At 42.3% G+C, this 17,178-nt stretch overlaps 1 protein-coding gene across 5 annotated transcripts in view; it reads right to left on the reverse strand.

The window, feature by feature from the left end:
- LOC137376028 (glutamate receptor 1-like) overlaps positions 1 to 16,862 on the reverse strand; it is a 311,401-nt gene extending 294,539 nt beyond the window's left edge. For all 5 annotated transcript variants that reach the window (XM_068043983.1, XM_068043981.1, XM_068043982.1 and 2 more), the window contains exons 1-2: positions 16,712 to 16,862; positions 16,342 to 16,485 (exon numbers count right to left, since the gene is read on the reverse strand). In XM_068043983.1, coding sequence (XP_067900084.1) covers positions 16,342 to 16,485; positions 16,712 to 16,793 — 226 coding nt within the window. In that variant the 5' untranslated portion in view covers positions 16,794 to 16,862. The remainder of the gene's footprint in view (positions 1 to 16,341; positions 16,486 to 16,711) is intronic.
- Between the last annotated feature and the right edge of the window lie 316 nt (positions 16,863 to 17,178).

Here is a 17,178-nt window from a genome sequence, read left to right on the forward strand (position 1 = left end):
CAATGTCCAATAACCCTGTGAATACAATGTCCAATAACCCTGTGAGTACAATGTCCAATAACCCTGTGAATACAATGTCCAATAACCCTGTCAGCACAATGTCCAATAATCCTGTGAGTACAATGTCCAAAAACCCTGTGAGTACAATGTCCAATAATCCTGTGAGTACAATGTCCAATAACCCTGTGAATACAATGTCCAATAACCCTGTGAGTACAATGTCCAATAACCCTGTGAATACAATGTCCAATAACCCTGTCAGTACAATGTCCGATAACCCTGTGACTAAAATGTCCAATAACCCTGTAAGTACAATGTCCAATAATCCTGTGAGTACAATGTCCAAAAACCCTGTGAGTACAATGTCCAATAATCCTGTGAGTACAATGTCTAATAACCCTGTGAGTACAATGTCCAATAATCCTGTGAGTACAATGTCTAATAACCCTGTGAGTACAATGTCCAATAATCCTGTGAGTACAATGTCCGATAACCCTGTGAGTAAAATGTCCAATAACCCTGTGAATACAATGTCCAATAACCCTGTGAGTACAATGTCCAATAATCCTGTGAGTACAATGTCCAAAAACCCTGTGAGTACAATATCCAATAATCCTGTGTGTACAATGTCCGATAGTTCTGCGAGTACAAAGTCCCATAATCCTGTGAGTAGAATGTCCGATATCCCTGTGAGTACAATGTCCAATAATCCTGTGAGCATAATGTCCAATAATCCTGTGAGTACAATGTCCAATAACCCTGTGAGTACAATGTCCAATAACCCAGTGAGTACAATGTCCGATAACCCTGTGAGCACAATGTCCAATAACCCTGTGAGTACAATGTCCAATAACCCCGTGAGTACAATGTCCAATAACCCTGTGAGAACAATGTCCGATAACCCTGTGAGTACAATGTCTAATAATCCTGTGAGTGCATGGTCCAATAACCCTGTGAGTACAATGTCCAATAACCCTGTGGGTACAATGTCCAATAACCCTGTGAGTACATTGTCCAATAATCCTGTGAGCACAATGTCCAATAATCCCGTGAGTACAATGTCTAATAACCCTGTGAGTACAATGTCTAATAACCCTGTGAGTACAATGTCCAATAACCCTGTGAGTACAATGTCTAATAACCCTGTGAGTACAATGTCCAATAACCCCGTGAGTACAATGTCCAATAACCCTGTGAGCACAATGTCCAATAACCCCGTGAGTACAATGTCTAATAACCCTGTGAGTACAATGTCTAATAACCCTGTGAGTACAATGTCCAATAACCCCGTAAGTACAATGTCTAATAACCCTGTGAGTACAATGTCTAATAACCCTGTGAGTACAATGTCCAATAACCCCGTGAGTACAATGTCCAATAACCCTGTGAGCACAATGTCCAATCATCCTGTGAGTATAATGTCCAACAATCCTGTGAGTTCAATGTACGAAAACGCGGCAAGTACAATGTCCGCTAAACTTGTGAGTACAATGTCTAATAACCCTGTGAGTACAATGTCCAATAACCCTGTGAGTACAATGTCCAATAACCCCGTGTGAACAATGTCCAATAACCCTGTGAGTACAATGACCGATAACCCTGTGAGTACAATGTCTAATAATCCTGTGAGTGCATGGTCCAATAACCCTGTGAGAACAATGTCCAATAACCCTGTGGGTACAATGTCCAATAACCCTGTGAGTACATTGTCCAATAATCCTGTGAGAACAATGTCCAATAATCCCGTGAGGACAATGTCTAATAACCCTGTGAATACCATGTCCAATAACCCTGTGAGTACAATGTCCAATCATCCTGTGAGTACAATGTCCAAAACCCTGTGAGTACAATGTCCAATAATCCTGAGAGTACAATGTCCTATAACCCTGTGAATACAACGTCCAATAACCCTGTGAGTACAATGTCCAATAACCCTGTGAATACAATGTCCAATAACCCTGTGAGTACAATGTCCAATAACCCTGTGAATACAATGTCCAATAACCCTGTGAGTACAATGTCCAATAACCCTGTGAATACAATGTCCAATAACCCTTTGAGTACAATGTCCAATAACCCTGTGAATACAATGTCCAATAACCCTGTGAGTACAATGTCCAATAACCCTGTGAATACAATGTCCAATAACCCTGTCAGTACAATGTCCAATAATCCTGTGAGTACAATGTCCAAAAACCCTGTGAGTACAATGTCCAATAATCCTGTGAGTACAATGTCCAATAACCCTGTGAATACAATGTCCAATAACCCTGTGAGTACAATGTCCAATAACCCTGTGAATACAATGTCCAATAACCCTGTCAGTACAATGTCCGATAACCCTGTGAGTAAAATGTCCAATAACCCTGTAAGTACAATGTCCAATAATCCTGTGAGTACAATGTCAAAAACCCTGTGAGTACAATGTCCAATAATCCTGTGAGTACAATGTCTAATAACCCTGTGAGTACAATGTCCAATAATCCTGTGAGTACAATGTCTAATAACCCTGTGAGTACAATGTCCAATAATCCTGTGAGTACAATGTCCGATAACCCTGTGAGTAAAATGTCCAATAACCCTGTGAATACAATGTCCAATAACCCTGTGAGTACAATGTCCAATAATCCTGTGAGTACAATGTCCAAAAACCCTGTGAGTACAATGTCCAATAATCCTGTGTGTACAATGTCCGATAGTTCTGCGAGTACAAAGTCCCATAATCCTGTGAGTAGAATGTCCGATATCCCTGTGAGTACAATGTCCAATAATCCTGTGAGCATAATGTCCAATAATCCTGTGAGTACAATGTCCAATAACCCTGTGAGTACAATGTCCGATAAACCTGTGAGTCCAATGTCCAATAACCCTGTGAGTACAATGTCCGATAACCCTGCGAGTACAATGTCCCATAGTCCTGTGAGTACAATGTCCAATAACCCTGTGAGTACAATGTCCGATAAACCTGTGAGTCCAATGTCCAATAACCCTGTGAGTACAATGTCCGATAACCCTGCGAGTACAATGTCCCATAGTCCTGTGAGTACAATGTCCAATAACCCCGTGAGTACAATGTCCGATAACCCTGAGAGTACAATGTCCCATAGTCCTGTGAGTACAATGTACAATAACCCTGTGAGTACAATGTCCGATAAACCTGTGAGTCCAATGTCCAATAACCCTGTGAGTACAATGTCCGAGAATCCCGTGTGTACAATGTCCGATAATCCTGTGAGTGCAATGTCCCAGAATCCTGTGAGTACAATGTCCAATAACTCTGTGAGTACAATGTCCGATAAACCTGTGAGTACAATGTCCGAGAATCCCGTGTGTACAATGTCCGATAATCCTGTGAGTGCAATGTCCCAGAATCCTGTGAGTACAATGTCCAATAACTCTGTGAGTACAATGTCCAATAACCCTGTGAGTACAATGTCCCATAATCCTGTGTGCACAATGTCCGATAACTCTGTGAGTACAATGTCCAATAACCCTGTGAATACCATGTCCCATAATCCTGTGAGTACAATGTCCAATAATCCTATGAGTACATTGTGCGATAACGCTGTGAGTACAATGTCCAATAATACTGTGAGTACAATGTCCGACAAGCCTGTGAGTACAATATCCAATAACTCTGAGAGTACAATGTCCGAGAATCTTGTGAGTACAATATCCAATAACCCTGTGAGTACAATGTCCCATAATCCTGTGTGCACAATGTCCAATAACCCTGTGAGTACAATGTCCCATAACCCTGTGAGTACAATGTCCGATAATATTGTGAGTACAATGTCCGAGAATCCTGTGAGTACAATGTCCAATAACCCTGTGAGTACAATGTCCCATAATCCTGTGTGCACAATGTCCAATAACCCTGTGAGTACAATGTCCGATATTATTGTGAGTACAATGTCCAATAATCCAGTGAGTACAATGTCCAATAACCCTGTGAGTACAATGTCCAATAATCCAGTGAGTACAATGTCCAATAATACTGTGAGTACATTGTCCAATAACCCTGTGAGTGCAATGTCCAATAACCCAGTGAGCACAATGTCCAATAATATTGTGAGTACAATGTCCGAGAATCCTGTGAGTACATTGTCCAATAATCCTGTGAGTGCAATGTCCAATAACCCTGTGAGTACAATGTCCAATAATACTGTGAGTACATTGTCCAATAATCCTGTGAGTGCAATGTCCAATAACCCAGTGAGCACAATGTCCAATAATATTGTGAGTACAATGTCCAATAATCCAGTGAGTACAATGTCCAATAATCCAGTGAGTGCAATGTCCAATAACCCTGTGAGTACAATGTCCAATAACCCTGTGAGTACAATGTCCGAGAATCCTGTGAGTACAATGTCCCATAATCCTGTGAGTACAATGTCCCATAATCCTGTGAGTGCAATGTCCAATAACCCTGTGAGTACAATGTCCAATAATCCAGTGAGTACAATGTCCAATAATACTGTGAGTACAATGTCCGAGAATCCTGTGAGTACAATGTCCCATAATCCTGTGAGTACAATGTCCGATAATCCTGTGAGTACATTGTCCAATAATCCTGTGAGTGCAATGTCCAATAATACTGTGAGTACAATGTCCGATAATCCTGTGAGTACATTGTCCAATAATCCTGTGAGTGCAATGTCCAATAATACTGTGAGTACAATGTCCAATAACCCTGTGAGTACAATGTCCAATAATCCTGTGAGTACAATGTCCGATAATTCTGTGAGTACATTGTCCAATAATCCTGTGAGTGCAATGTCCAATAAGACTGTGAGTACAATGTCCAATAACCCTGTGAGTACAATGTCCGATAATCCTGTGAGTACAATGTCCAATAATCCTGTGAGTACAATGTCCGATAATGCTGTGAGTACATTGTCCAATAATCCTGTGAGTGCATTGTCCAATAATACTGTGAGTACAATGTCCGATAATCCTGTGAGTACATTGTCCAATAATCCTGTGAGTGCAATGTCCAATAATACTGTGAGTACAATGTCCAATAACCCTGTCAGTACAATGTCCAATAATCATGTGAGCACAATGTCCAATAATCCAGTGAGTACAATGTCCAATAATACTGTGAGTACAATGTCCGAGAATCCTGTGAATACAATGTCCCATAATCCTGTGAGTACCATGTCCAATAATCCTGTGAGTACAATGTCCCATAATCCTGTGAGTACATTGTCCAATAATCCTGTGAGTGCAATGTCCAATAACCCTGTGAGTACAATGTCCAATAATCCAGTGAGTACAATGTCCAATAACCCTGTGAGTACAATGTCCGAGAATCCTGTGAGTACAATGTCCCATAATCCTGTGAGTACAATGTCCGAGAATCCTGTGAGTACAATGTCCAATAATCCTGCGAGTACAATGTCCCTTAATCCTGCGAGTACAATGTCCCTTATTCCTGTGAGTACAATGTCCAATAATCCAGTGAGTACAATGTCCAATAATACTGTGAGTACAATGTCCGAGAATCCTGTGAGTACAATGTCCCATAATCCTGTGAGTACAATGTCCGAGAATCCTGTGAGTACAATGTCCAATAATCCTGCGAGTACAATGTCCCTTAATCCTGTGAGTACAATGTCCAATAATCCTGTGAGTACAATGTCCGAGAATCCTGTGAGTACAATGTCCAACAATCCTGTGAGTTCAATGTCCAATAATCCTGTGCGTACAATGTCCAATAACCCGTGAGTACAATGTCCCATAATCCTGTGAGTACAATGTCCCATAATCCTGTGCGTACAATGTCCGAGAATCCTGTGAGTACAATGTCCAATAAGCCTGTGAGTACAATGTCCAATAATATTGTGAGTATGATGTCCCAGAATCCTGTGAGTACAATGTGCAACAATCTTGTGAGTTCAATGTCCAATAATATTGTGAGTATAATCTCCGAGAATCCTGTGAATACAATGTCCAATAATCCTGTGCGTACAATGTCCAATAATCCTGTGCGTACAATGTCCAATAACCCTGTGAGTACAATGTCCGACAACCCTGTGAGTACAATGTCCTATAACCCTGTGAGGACAATGTCCAATAACCCTGCGAGTACAACGTCCCATAATCCTGTGAGTACAATGTCCGAGAATCCTGTGAGTACAATGTCCGATAACCCTGTGAGGACAATGTCCAATAATCATGTGAGCACAATGTCCAATAATCCTGTGAGTACAATGTCCAATAACCCTGTGAGTACAATGTCAGATAACCCTGTGAGTACAATGTCCAATAACCCTGTGAGTACAATGTCCGATAACCCTGTGAGTACAATGTCCTATAACGCTGTGAGGACAATGTCCAATAACCCTGTGAGTACAATGTCCGATAACCCTGTGAGTACAATGTCCTCTTACCCTGTGAGCACAATGTCCAATAATCCTGTGCGTACAATGTCCGATAATCCTGTAAGTACAATGTCCGAGAATCCTGTGTGTACAATGTCCCATAACCCTGTGAGTACCATGTCCAATAATCCTGTGAGTACAATGTCCAATAATCCTGTGAGTGCAATATCTAATAACCCTGTGAGTACAATGTCCAATAATCCTGTGGGCACAATGTCCAATAATCCTGTGAGTACAACGTCCGATAACCCTGTGAGTACAATGTCCCATAACCCTGTGAGTACAATGTCCGAGAATCCTGTGAGTGCAATATCTAATAATCCTGTGAGTACAATGTCCAATAATCCTGTGAGTGCAATATCTAATAACCCTGTGAGTACAATGTCCAATAATCCTGTGGGCACAATGTCCAATAATCCTGTGAGTACAATGTCCAATAATCCTGTGAGTGCAATATCTAATAACCCTGTGAGTACAATGTCCGAGAACCCTGCGAGTACAATGTCCAATAATCCTGTGAGTACAACGTCCGATAATCCTGAGTACAATGTCCGAGAATCCTGTGTGTACAAAGTCCGAGAATCCTGTGAATACAATGTCCAATAATCCTGTGAGTACAATGTCCAATAATCCTGTGAGTACAATGTCCAATAATCCTGTGGGCACAATGTCCAATAATCCTGTGAGTACAATGTCCAATAATCCTGTGGGCACAATGTCCAATAATCCTGTGAGTACAATGTCCGATAACCCTGCGAGTACAATGTCCGAGAAGCCTGTGAGTACAATGTCCGATATCCCTGCGAGTACAATCCAATAATCCTATGAGTACATTGTCCAATAATACTGTGAGTACAATGTCCCATAACCCTGTGAGTACAATGTCCAATAACTCTGTGAGTACAATGTCCAATAATCCTGTGAGTACAATGTCCAATAACCCTGTGAGTACAATGTCCAATAACCCTGTGAGTATAATGTACGATAACACTGCAAGTACAATGTCCAATAATACTGTGAGTACAATGTCCCATAACACTGTGAGTACAATGTCCAATAACCCTGTGAGTACAATGTCCAATAACCCTGTGAGTACAATGTCCCATAATCCTGTGAGTACAATGCCCAATAATCCTGTGAGTACAATGTCCGAGAACCCTGTGTGTACAATGTCCCATAACCCTGTGAGTACAATGTCCAATAATCCTGTGAGTACAACGTCCGATAATCCTGAGTACAATGTCCGAGAATCCTGTGTGTACAAAGTCCGAGAATCCTGTGAATACAATGTCCAATAATCCTGTGAGTACAATGTCCAATAATCCTGTGGGTACTATGTCCAACAACCCTGTGAGTACAATGTCCGATAATCCTGTGAGTACAATGTCCGATAATCCAGTGAGTACAAGGTCCAATAACCCAATGAGTATAATATCCATTAATCCTGTGAATTGTGTTGAAATCCGCAGTTTGGGGTTCAATGGAGGAACATGTGTGAGCTGTTGTCTGAGCAGATGACTTGTCAAATGTTCTGTTAGGTACACTGAGATAGACTTTAACTGAAAGGGGAACTAAAACTCAAACAGAAACTGAAATTAAAACTTGAGGTTTCTGGGGAAGCAGACTTTGGTTGGAACCAGATAAAAGGGGCACAGAGCCATCCAAGCTTAGATCACACTGGAATGGAGTGCCGGCAGGCTGAAGAAAATGAAGGCTGGATCCAGGAGCTGTTTCTTTTACTTAAAGTAACTGATTAACCAGACCTGGCCATTCAGTGCATAGTGTTGTCACTGAAGGGCTCAGATAAAGGTATTACTAGTGGAGCTAAGACATCAAGACTGTCATGAGTAGAGCTGAGGAGGTTCTGGAGATGTGCACCATTTTAGGTGAAGACTGTACCCGTGGTGTTTGGGTTGAAGGGGAACTGCTGTCGGATGAGAATCCATGGCTGTGTCTTGTTAAACAGGAGCTGGAAATCCACCAAAGGAAGTTCAGAGATTTGAAGAACTTTCTGGCTGTAATTAGTGCCATTTATGCTGAATGGACTGCCTTGTAAATCTGTGAGATCTAACTTTGTTGAATCTGACAGTTAGTGTGTGATTTGTAATATATATAGACCATGATTTGTCTGTTAATTCATGTTTAATTTATGTTGATTTTGGTTTGATTGTTAAAATAAAAGTTAATTGGGATCATTCAGTAAATGCAGTTATTTTGGTTTGTTGATCTTCATGTGGATCATAACAAAATTGGGGGTTTGTCCAGGATTGATCCAAATTAGGCTGTGAAACAGGTTCACGGGAATTTTCCAGAATTTAAACAAACAAGATTTCACATTTAATTTTGTTGTATTCAGTGGGAAATCAACAGGAGTACCTTTGATGTTCAGGCCTTTGTGGCAAGAGAAGATTTGCCTCATATTGCTTTGGAACATTTGACAAAATATAGTTTGAAGGCTATAGCAGGGAACCTAGAGGTCAGCTTAAAACTAGGTGCTAGGAAGGCAGAGATCATTGAAGAATTCGCTCCTCATTTGAAGCTTAAGAAAGAAAAGGATGTTTCTGCTTGTGTTCAAGCAGAACTAGCCAAAATTGAATTAGCAAAAGAGAGCATGAAATTGTAAATGGAACGTGAATAAAAAGAGAAAGAGAATTGTGAAAATGTGAATGGAATTAGAAAGACAAAGAGAAATGAAAAAAACTTGAATTCAAAAGAGGAAGGAAAGGGAAAAATTAGAATTGGAAAGGGAAAAGCTGAAAGTCTTTGAATGTGCATTGGATGACCCAGAGCAAACTCCCGATTTGGCAAACAATATTCAGTCGGTACCTAAATTTAGTGAGGAGGGAATAGAAATGTACTTTGTGTCATTTGAGAAAATTGCCATGACTGAATTGGCCTAAATCATCTTAGACAATTTTCCTACAAAGTGCTTTTGTAGGGAAAGCTTTGGAGGTGTACATATCTCTTTTAGAAGAGCACTCACGAGATTATGACAAAGTAGAGACTGCTGATCTCAATGCTGATAAATTGGTACCAGGGGCCTACAGACAGAAACCAGAAATGTAAAAAGTAAACAGGGCTAGACATATGTGGAATTTACTAGAGAGAAGGAAATGGTGTTTGATAGATGGCATACATCAATGAATGTTGAACAAGACTTTGAGATCTTGATTTTGATGGAAAAAATCTAAAATAGTGTCCCTTTGGGAATAAGGTCCCACCTGGAAGGACATAAAGTTTGTAAAATGAAGGAAGCTGCAGTAGTGGCAGATGATTACGAATTGATCCACAAGAACAGTAGTCACAGGCCCCAATTTGGAAACTTTCAGAGAAATTAGAGATATATGAAGTTTGGTACTGAAAAGAGATCTGGTTCTATTGAGAAAGAGGGCAGAGGTAAAGACACAGACATTCCTCAGGCTAATAAAAGAGAAAGTCTGGAAGAGAAGTTTGGTTCAAAGGGACCGATATGCTATTTTTGTCATAAAAAGGACATGTGATGGCTGAGTGTTGGAAGTGGAAAAACAAGCCCATCACATTTGTGCAGTCAAATGGTGTTCCCCAGGAAATACTGTCCTCATGGGTAACATTCACAACACGCAGGTAGTTTTTCCAATGCTCACTGATAGAGTGAATCAGGTTGCATAAAACTATAGAAGTTTTCTGTTTGAGGGTAAAGTATCCCCAGTTTTATATGGTGTGGCAGGCAAGTCAATTGCCACCCTTAGAGATAAAGGGGTAGCACTGTCATTGCTGTTGGCAGGTGACATGAATTTCCCCCCCTGGTAGTTCTCTGAATGCAAAGCTGTTAATTCAGCGTATTGATGGAAATTATTTACCCATTCCCTTATATAAGGTTGATTTAAAATGTGACTTAGTAATGGGTCCTGTGACTGTTGGTGTCATTCCTAGTTTGCCTATTGAAGATGTGGATTTTTTACTAGGAAATGACTTGGCTGGGGGTAAAGTATTGGCGTCTCCAGTCATTTTGGAGAAGCCAGCTGAGGCTGAAGAAACTGAGGTTTCGCAAGAAGAATTTCATGGACTATTCCCGGACTGTGTTGTGAATAGGTACCAGGTTCATAGGGTTAAACAAGATGAGATGGATTCAGTTGTAGAGGACAATTTGGATGTTTGGCTGGCTGAAACCTATTTCTAGGATTTGGATGGGGATGTTGGTGTTAAAGGCTCCAAGACTAACAATGCAGAATTGTTTAGCAGATCTTCCTTGGTTGAGGCACAACAAGCAGACCCTGATTTGAGGAGCTTCTCTCAGGTGGTGTGTTCTTAGGCAGAGGCTAAAAAGATCCCTGAGTGTTAATACGACATTTTGATGAGGAAGTGGAGACCTTTCCAGAGGCCCACTGATGAGGATTGGGATGTAGTCTATCAAATTGTTGTCCCTCCTTGCTGCCACAGTGAAATTTTGAGAATTGCCCATGAGATTCCAGTCGCAGATCATTTGGGTATTCGGAAGGCACAGGCTAGGGTAATGGTGCAGTTTTACTGGTCAAAGCTGCATCAGGATGTAGTTGATTTTTGTAAGACATATATGTCAGATGGTTGGGAAGCCACAGCCTTTGATTAAGCCAGCCCCATTAATACAGATACCTGCATTTGATGAACCATTGAACAGGGTTCTTGTGGATTGTGTTGGAAATGTGCCTAAGACTAAGTCGGGTCATAGGAATCTCTGACCATCATGGATTTGTCCACTTGGTTTCCAGACGCAGTGCCATTGAAGAAGATCACAGGAAAAATTGTGATTGAGGTGTTGGCCAGTTTTTCACTAGGTATGGGTTGCCAAAAGAAATTCAGTCTGACCAGGGGTCAAATTTCATGTCAGGGGTATTTCAGGAGGTCACGTGTAATTTGGGAGTGAAGCAGCTCAAGTCGTCTGCTTGTCACCCGCAGTCCCAAGGTGCTTTGGAGAGGTATTACCAAACCTTAAAGAGTAAAACTAGGGTCTATTGTCCTGAGTATCCCCAGGATTGGGATAAAGGCATATCATTCTTGTTCATTGTGACTTGGGACACACCAAATGAGTCTACTGGTTTCAGTCCTTTCGAATTGTCGATGGGCATGAGATTAGGGGTTCCCTTAAACTCATTTAGGAGAGATTTTTGGCACAGGAGGAGGAAACTACCCTTCTAGATTATGTGTCAAAGTTCCAAGAAAGGATCTCCAAAGCTTGTGCAGTGACCAGAAAACATCTCACGGCTTCTCAGCAGGCAATGAAAGCACAAGCAGATCATATAGTTAAGACACGTAGTTTTCAACCCAGGGATAAGGTACTCGTCTTGTTGCCTTTGCCTGGCAAACCATTGAAAGCTGGGTTTAGTGGATCGTTCTGTATCAAACGGAAACTCAGTGATGTGAACTATTTAGTTAGCATCCCAGACAGTCGAAAGAGTCAAAGGGTGTGTCATGCAAATATGCTGAAGAGGTACTACAACCATGAGCAGGCAATAGGTGTAGCTTAGGTCGTAGATGGTGATACTGGTGCACATGATGAACTAGATGATGCATCTGAGACTGAGAGTTCTCAGATTAAGCCTCCTGGGGTGAAGCTAGTGAACACAGAGGTGTTGGAGGGTCTGGATGAGGTGCTATACCATCTACCTGAGCAACAGAGGAAAGACATAACTGACCTATTGAGGGAATATAAGCCTGCACGTGCAGATAAGGCAGGTCGTACTTCTCTGGTGGGATCCCCGTCCCTTTAAAAGTCCCCATTCTGGAATGTAACACTGCTATTCAAGAAAGGATAGAGAAAGAAAACAGGAAATGACAGGCCAGTTAACCTGACATCAGTCATTGGCAAAGTGCGAGAATCTATTATTAAGGAAGCAATGCACTTAGAAAATCATGGCATAATCAGACAAAGTCGACATGGTTTTATGAAAGGGAAATTGTGTTGACAAAGTTATTAGAGATTTTTGAGGATGTAGCTAGTAGAGTAGATAAAAGGGAACTTGTAGATATAATATACTTTGATTTCCAAAATGTATTCAATAAGTTTATGTTTAGTTTAGTTTAGAGATACAGCACTGAAACAGGCCCTTCGGCCCACCGAGTCTGTGCCGACCATCAACCACCCATTTATACTAATGCTACACTAATTCCATATTCCTACCACATCCCCACCTGTCCCTATATTTCCCTACCACCTACCTATACTAGGGGCAATTGCTAATGGCCAATTTACCTATCAACCTGCAAGTCTTTGGCATATGGGAGGAAACCGGAGCACCCGGAGGAAACCCACGCAAACACAGGGAGAACTTGCAAACTCCACACAGGCAGTACCCAGAATTGAACCCGGGTCACTGGAGCTGTGAGGCTGCGGTGCTAACCACTGCGCCACTGTGCCGCCCCGGTGCCAGACAAAAGGCTAATATGCAAGATAAGGGCACATGGTGTTTTGGGTAATATATTAGCATAGATAGAGGATTGGTTAATGGACAGGAAGCAAAGAGTAGGGAGAATTGTGGCATTTTCAAGTTGGCAGGCTGTAACTGGTGGAATGCCGCATGGATTAGTGCTGGGGCCTCAGCTATTTACAAACTATATTAATGACTTAGACAAAGAGACTGAGAGTAATGCATTCAAGTTTGCTGCTGATACAAAACTAGTTGGGAATGTAAGCTGTGAGGAGAACATAAAGAGCCTGCAAAGAGATATAAACAGGTTAGGTGAATGGGCAAGGTGGAGTACAATGTGGGGAAGTGTAAGGTTATTCACTTTGCTAGTAAGAATCGTAAAATAATTTTTTTTTAAAAGGCGTGAAACTTCTAAATGTTGATGTTCGGAGAGACTTGGGTGCACTTGTTCAAGGAACACAGAAAGTTAGCATACAGGTACAGCAAGCAATTAGAAAGGCAAATGCCATGTTGGTCTTTATTGCAAGGGGATTGAAGTATAAAAATAAGGAAGTCTTGCTACAATTGTACAGGGCTTTGGTGAGGCCACACTTGGAGTACTTTGTGCAGTTTTGGAACATATTTAAGGAAAGATATACTTGCATTGGAGGCAGTACCGTGAAGATTCATTAGATTGGTTCCTGGGATGAGATGGTTGGCCAACGATGAGAGGCTGAATAAATTGGGCCTATAGTCTCTGGAGTTTAGAAGAATGAGAGGTGACCTTATTGAAACCTACAAAATTCTGAAGGGGCTTGACAGGGTAGGCACTGAGAGGTTGTATCCCTGTACTGGGGAATCTAAAACACGGGGGCACAGTCTCAAAATAAGAAGTCGATCATTTATGATCATTGTGGATGCTCCATTATTGAGTATATTTACGACTGAGATAGACAAACTTTTGGTCTTTTAGAATATCAAGGGATAAGGGAAATGGACAAGAAAGAGTGTTGAGGCAAAAGATCAGCCATGATCGTATTGGATGGCAGAGCAGGCTCGACAGGCCATATGGCCTACTCCTGCTCCTATTTCTTATGTTCTTACAACCCTGAGAATAAAATGTCCAATAGCCCTGTGAGTACAATGTTTAGTAACCCTGTTGAGTACAATGTCCAGTAAACCTGTGAGTACAATGTCCAATAAGCCTGTTTGCATAAGGTCCAGTAATCCTTTGAGTAGAATGTCCAATACTGTTGTGAGTACAATATCAAATACCCCTGTGAGTACAATGGCCAATATCTAATGCACTGATTCACTGTCAGCCAAGGAAGATCTCCGCTCGTCACAGCCAGAAAATTTGCTCACTCTTCAGAAGGATGTGTGATAATAATATTCCTCACAATCTGTTTGGAGATAAAAACCAGTGGACCTTGACTGGAGTCAATTGTGCATAAACAGTTATCTCTACAGCTGGTGCCGACTCATAAGGTAGATGTTCCGACTTGGAGCAGAATAAAAATGAAACCAGTAGGAGCTAGCAGTGTTGTTATTGTGAACACTCTGAATAATGTCCCAGGATATTTAAACTAACCGCAGTTATCCCCAGGATCCAAGGAAGAATCTCAGTGTGTGCTAGATGTCAGATGTTGGCAGCACATTCTCTTGTCTGGTTAATCACCAGTTGGGAAACTGACGATTTATCACTTGCAGCCACTCAGAAAGGGACTGTGGAAACTATTGTGCCTCGCACTAAGTGTGGAAATTGCTGCATTTGGGATATGAGGCAGACTGATACTGCCTGCCTTTATGTTATCCAGCAATGAGCAACAGTGAGAACTTGTGGACTTTATCCTACACACTGGCAAATTAAGGAAACAAAACTGATTTAGAATTTCATTTTCGATGAAATTAGAAGAATTGTCAGCAACATTTCTCAATTTTCCTGATCAGTCTGTGGCAGGTAATCTAGTTACCCCGAGATCACAATGCAGCCTTTAGACCGTACATCCCTGAGAATTACATAATTGCATCTCCTTTGTCTTCTGACAATGCTGTATGTGTGTAAACCTGAGAAAGGTTTGTGCGTGTACACTGTGTGTGTTTGTGTGTATATATTTATTGTGTCTGTTTTCTGTGTAGGATTGTGTGCGCATTTGCGTGTGTTTTCTCTCTTTGTGTTTTCAGTGTGTGCATGTTTGAGTGCGTGTCTGTGTGTTTTTGTAATTTATTGAACCTCGGTTATGCACCATGAGGGAATCCGCGATTCTCATCACAGCCCGAGGCGGAACAGAAATTATGTGAGAGCCGATGTGGAGGAAGATTGAGATTCTAGGCTAAAGCTAGGCGATGGTGCACAGAACGAACCAGGAATGGGCAGCGGGTGAGCTGCTTTGTCGATGGGTACCAATTGACAATGGCATTCAGTCAGTGACTGCGGACAGAGCAGAATACAGCGAGGGCAGAAATAAACGAGACAAATATTTGAGAGGGAGCAAGAGTAAAAAGAAATATTTGAATACAGCAATTGATAAAAAAAAGGACCAATCAAATGAGAGCAAGCTGGAGTTGAATGGCTCCAGATTATTAGATACTGTCTGCTGTCGGATAACTGCTCAGAGACTGGCTTCATCAACAATCATAGCTTATAAACTCAGTACAGACTGGAGCTCGGGGCAAGAGTGGGGTACAAATATTTCCCCACTCACTCCAGCCCGTGGAGACTGAGCCCCATACCATCTCCATCCACAACACAAAGTGCTAAACCTGGGCATCTAATATTGTTTTAACAGTGAAAACGGTCGGCCCAGAGGTGTCCCCATTAGCTACTCGCTGCTTTCTCTAAATTGCTCTCAGTAGATTTAACACAAACTCAGTCTTGAAAATCCTCAGCTGTCCCATCGTCCCGATCTTACCATCTGCACATTTACAGAAGGGCACCTTTTAAAATTATTAATAAGAGAAACCCAGACACTCTGTGTGGAAGAGGCGAGTTGCTGCGGCAACACAATGTAACCGGACACTGGGCTGCTGAGAGACTCCAATAATACCAGGACCACATAACCTGCAATGGGTGCTGATGTGGTGTTAAAAACAGACCCGAGAGTGTACAAAGACCTGAGTGTGTAAGACAGTCTCGAGTGTGTTTCATGGCCCTGTATCAGAACTCTTGTTCTCCATTTCACTGGGCACAGTAATCCTTGTGATGCCCAGAACTAGAAACTGCAGTGGATTTATCCTTGCAATTGAAACTGAAAAAAGAAGCAGTTCCCCAACACTAACTTCAATAAATAACATGCAGCATTTTTTAAACTAACGTCTCTGAGTAATAGTATGCAAATAATGATACGCTCAAAATTCTAGGCAGATTTTTCTCCAACAAAGACGGTCTTTCCTTACAGATGCCTCTCAGAATAGAGCCAGGATTCAGCGCCTAGGCTCTCCTCTACTCTCCCTCACCCGTCTCCCTCTCCCCGTGAGGTCCTGAGCACTCCAGTGCAATCTTGCCGGGTTCAGGGGACCGCAGAGCCAGTTCCTTCCCCCGCTCCCTTGAAGACCCGACGCCAGTCGCGGGATCGATTTCCCCTTTTACTCACAGGCGTTCGTGACGGCGAAACTGTTGCTAATATCCACATTCTCAGTCTGGGTGATGAGTTTGTACAGAGTGTCCGTGTTGTAGAACGATAATCCGAATCGGAATGCAGAATATTCCTGGGATTGTTGCTTGGGAAAGAGAGCACCTAAGGGTGGGAGAGGAGGTGAAATGGGACATTGAGGTTCGCAGTGAGGGAGAATTTTACTCAATCCATTCCATACATGCTACAAAGGCAAAATAACACACGTTGAGGGCATAATCTGGAGTTAGCTGATAGAAAAAGAAAAACAACTTTTTTTTTGCAAGATGTGAATGTGATGATGGATGGAAGTGTGAGATGCAGACAGTGTTTGAGAGAAGTGACTCCTTACCGATCTGCAGGCTGCTGGGGAAAGCTCCCAAAACACATCCCAATAATCCCGAGCACAGGATGGTGAGGATGGGCTGCTGCATTTCGCCTTTTGCATCGGCGAGCTGAGCTGACTCGTTCTCCCCGCCGACTCTTCACTTACTCGCTCCTTAACGCCGCTTCCTGAGAGGAGGATTAGCTTCGCTGCCAGCGCGCGTCCCCAGCGCGGAGCCGCCGCTCTTCTCACACACACACCAACACACAAACATAAACAGGCACAGCGTCCCCAGCGCGGAGCTGCCTCACACACGTCCCCAGCGCGGAGGTAGCCCTCGTGTCCCCAGTGCGGAGCGAGAGAGTGAGAGACAGCAGCAAATTGCTCGTTCCGGAAGGTGGAGCAACAGGCAGCTTGTTCAAACAGCACAGCATCAGCGCCAGGAATCTCCGGGAGAACTGAGTGATCCCTTGGCAGAGCGGCCCAGCCTGGAG

Source organism: Heterodontus francisci, chromosome 12 (assembly GCF_036365525.1).
Source record: "Heterodontus francisci isolate sHetFra1 chromosome 12, sHetFra1.hap1, whole genome shotgun sequence".
Taxonomy (NCBI): Eukaryota; Metazoa; Chordata; class Chondrichthyes; order Heterodontiformes; family Heterodontidae; genus Heterodontus; species Heterodontus francisci.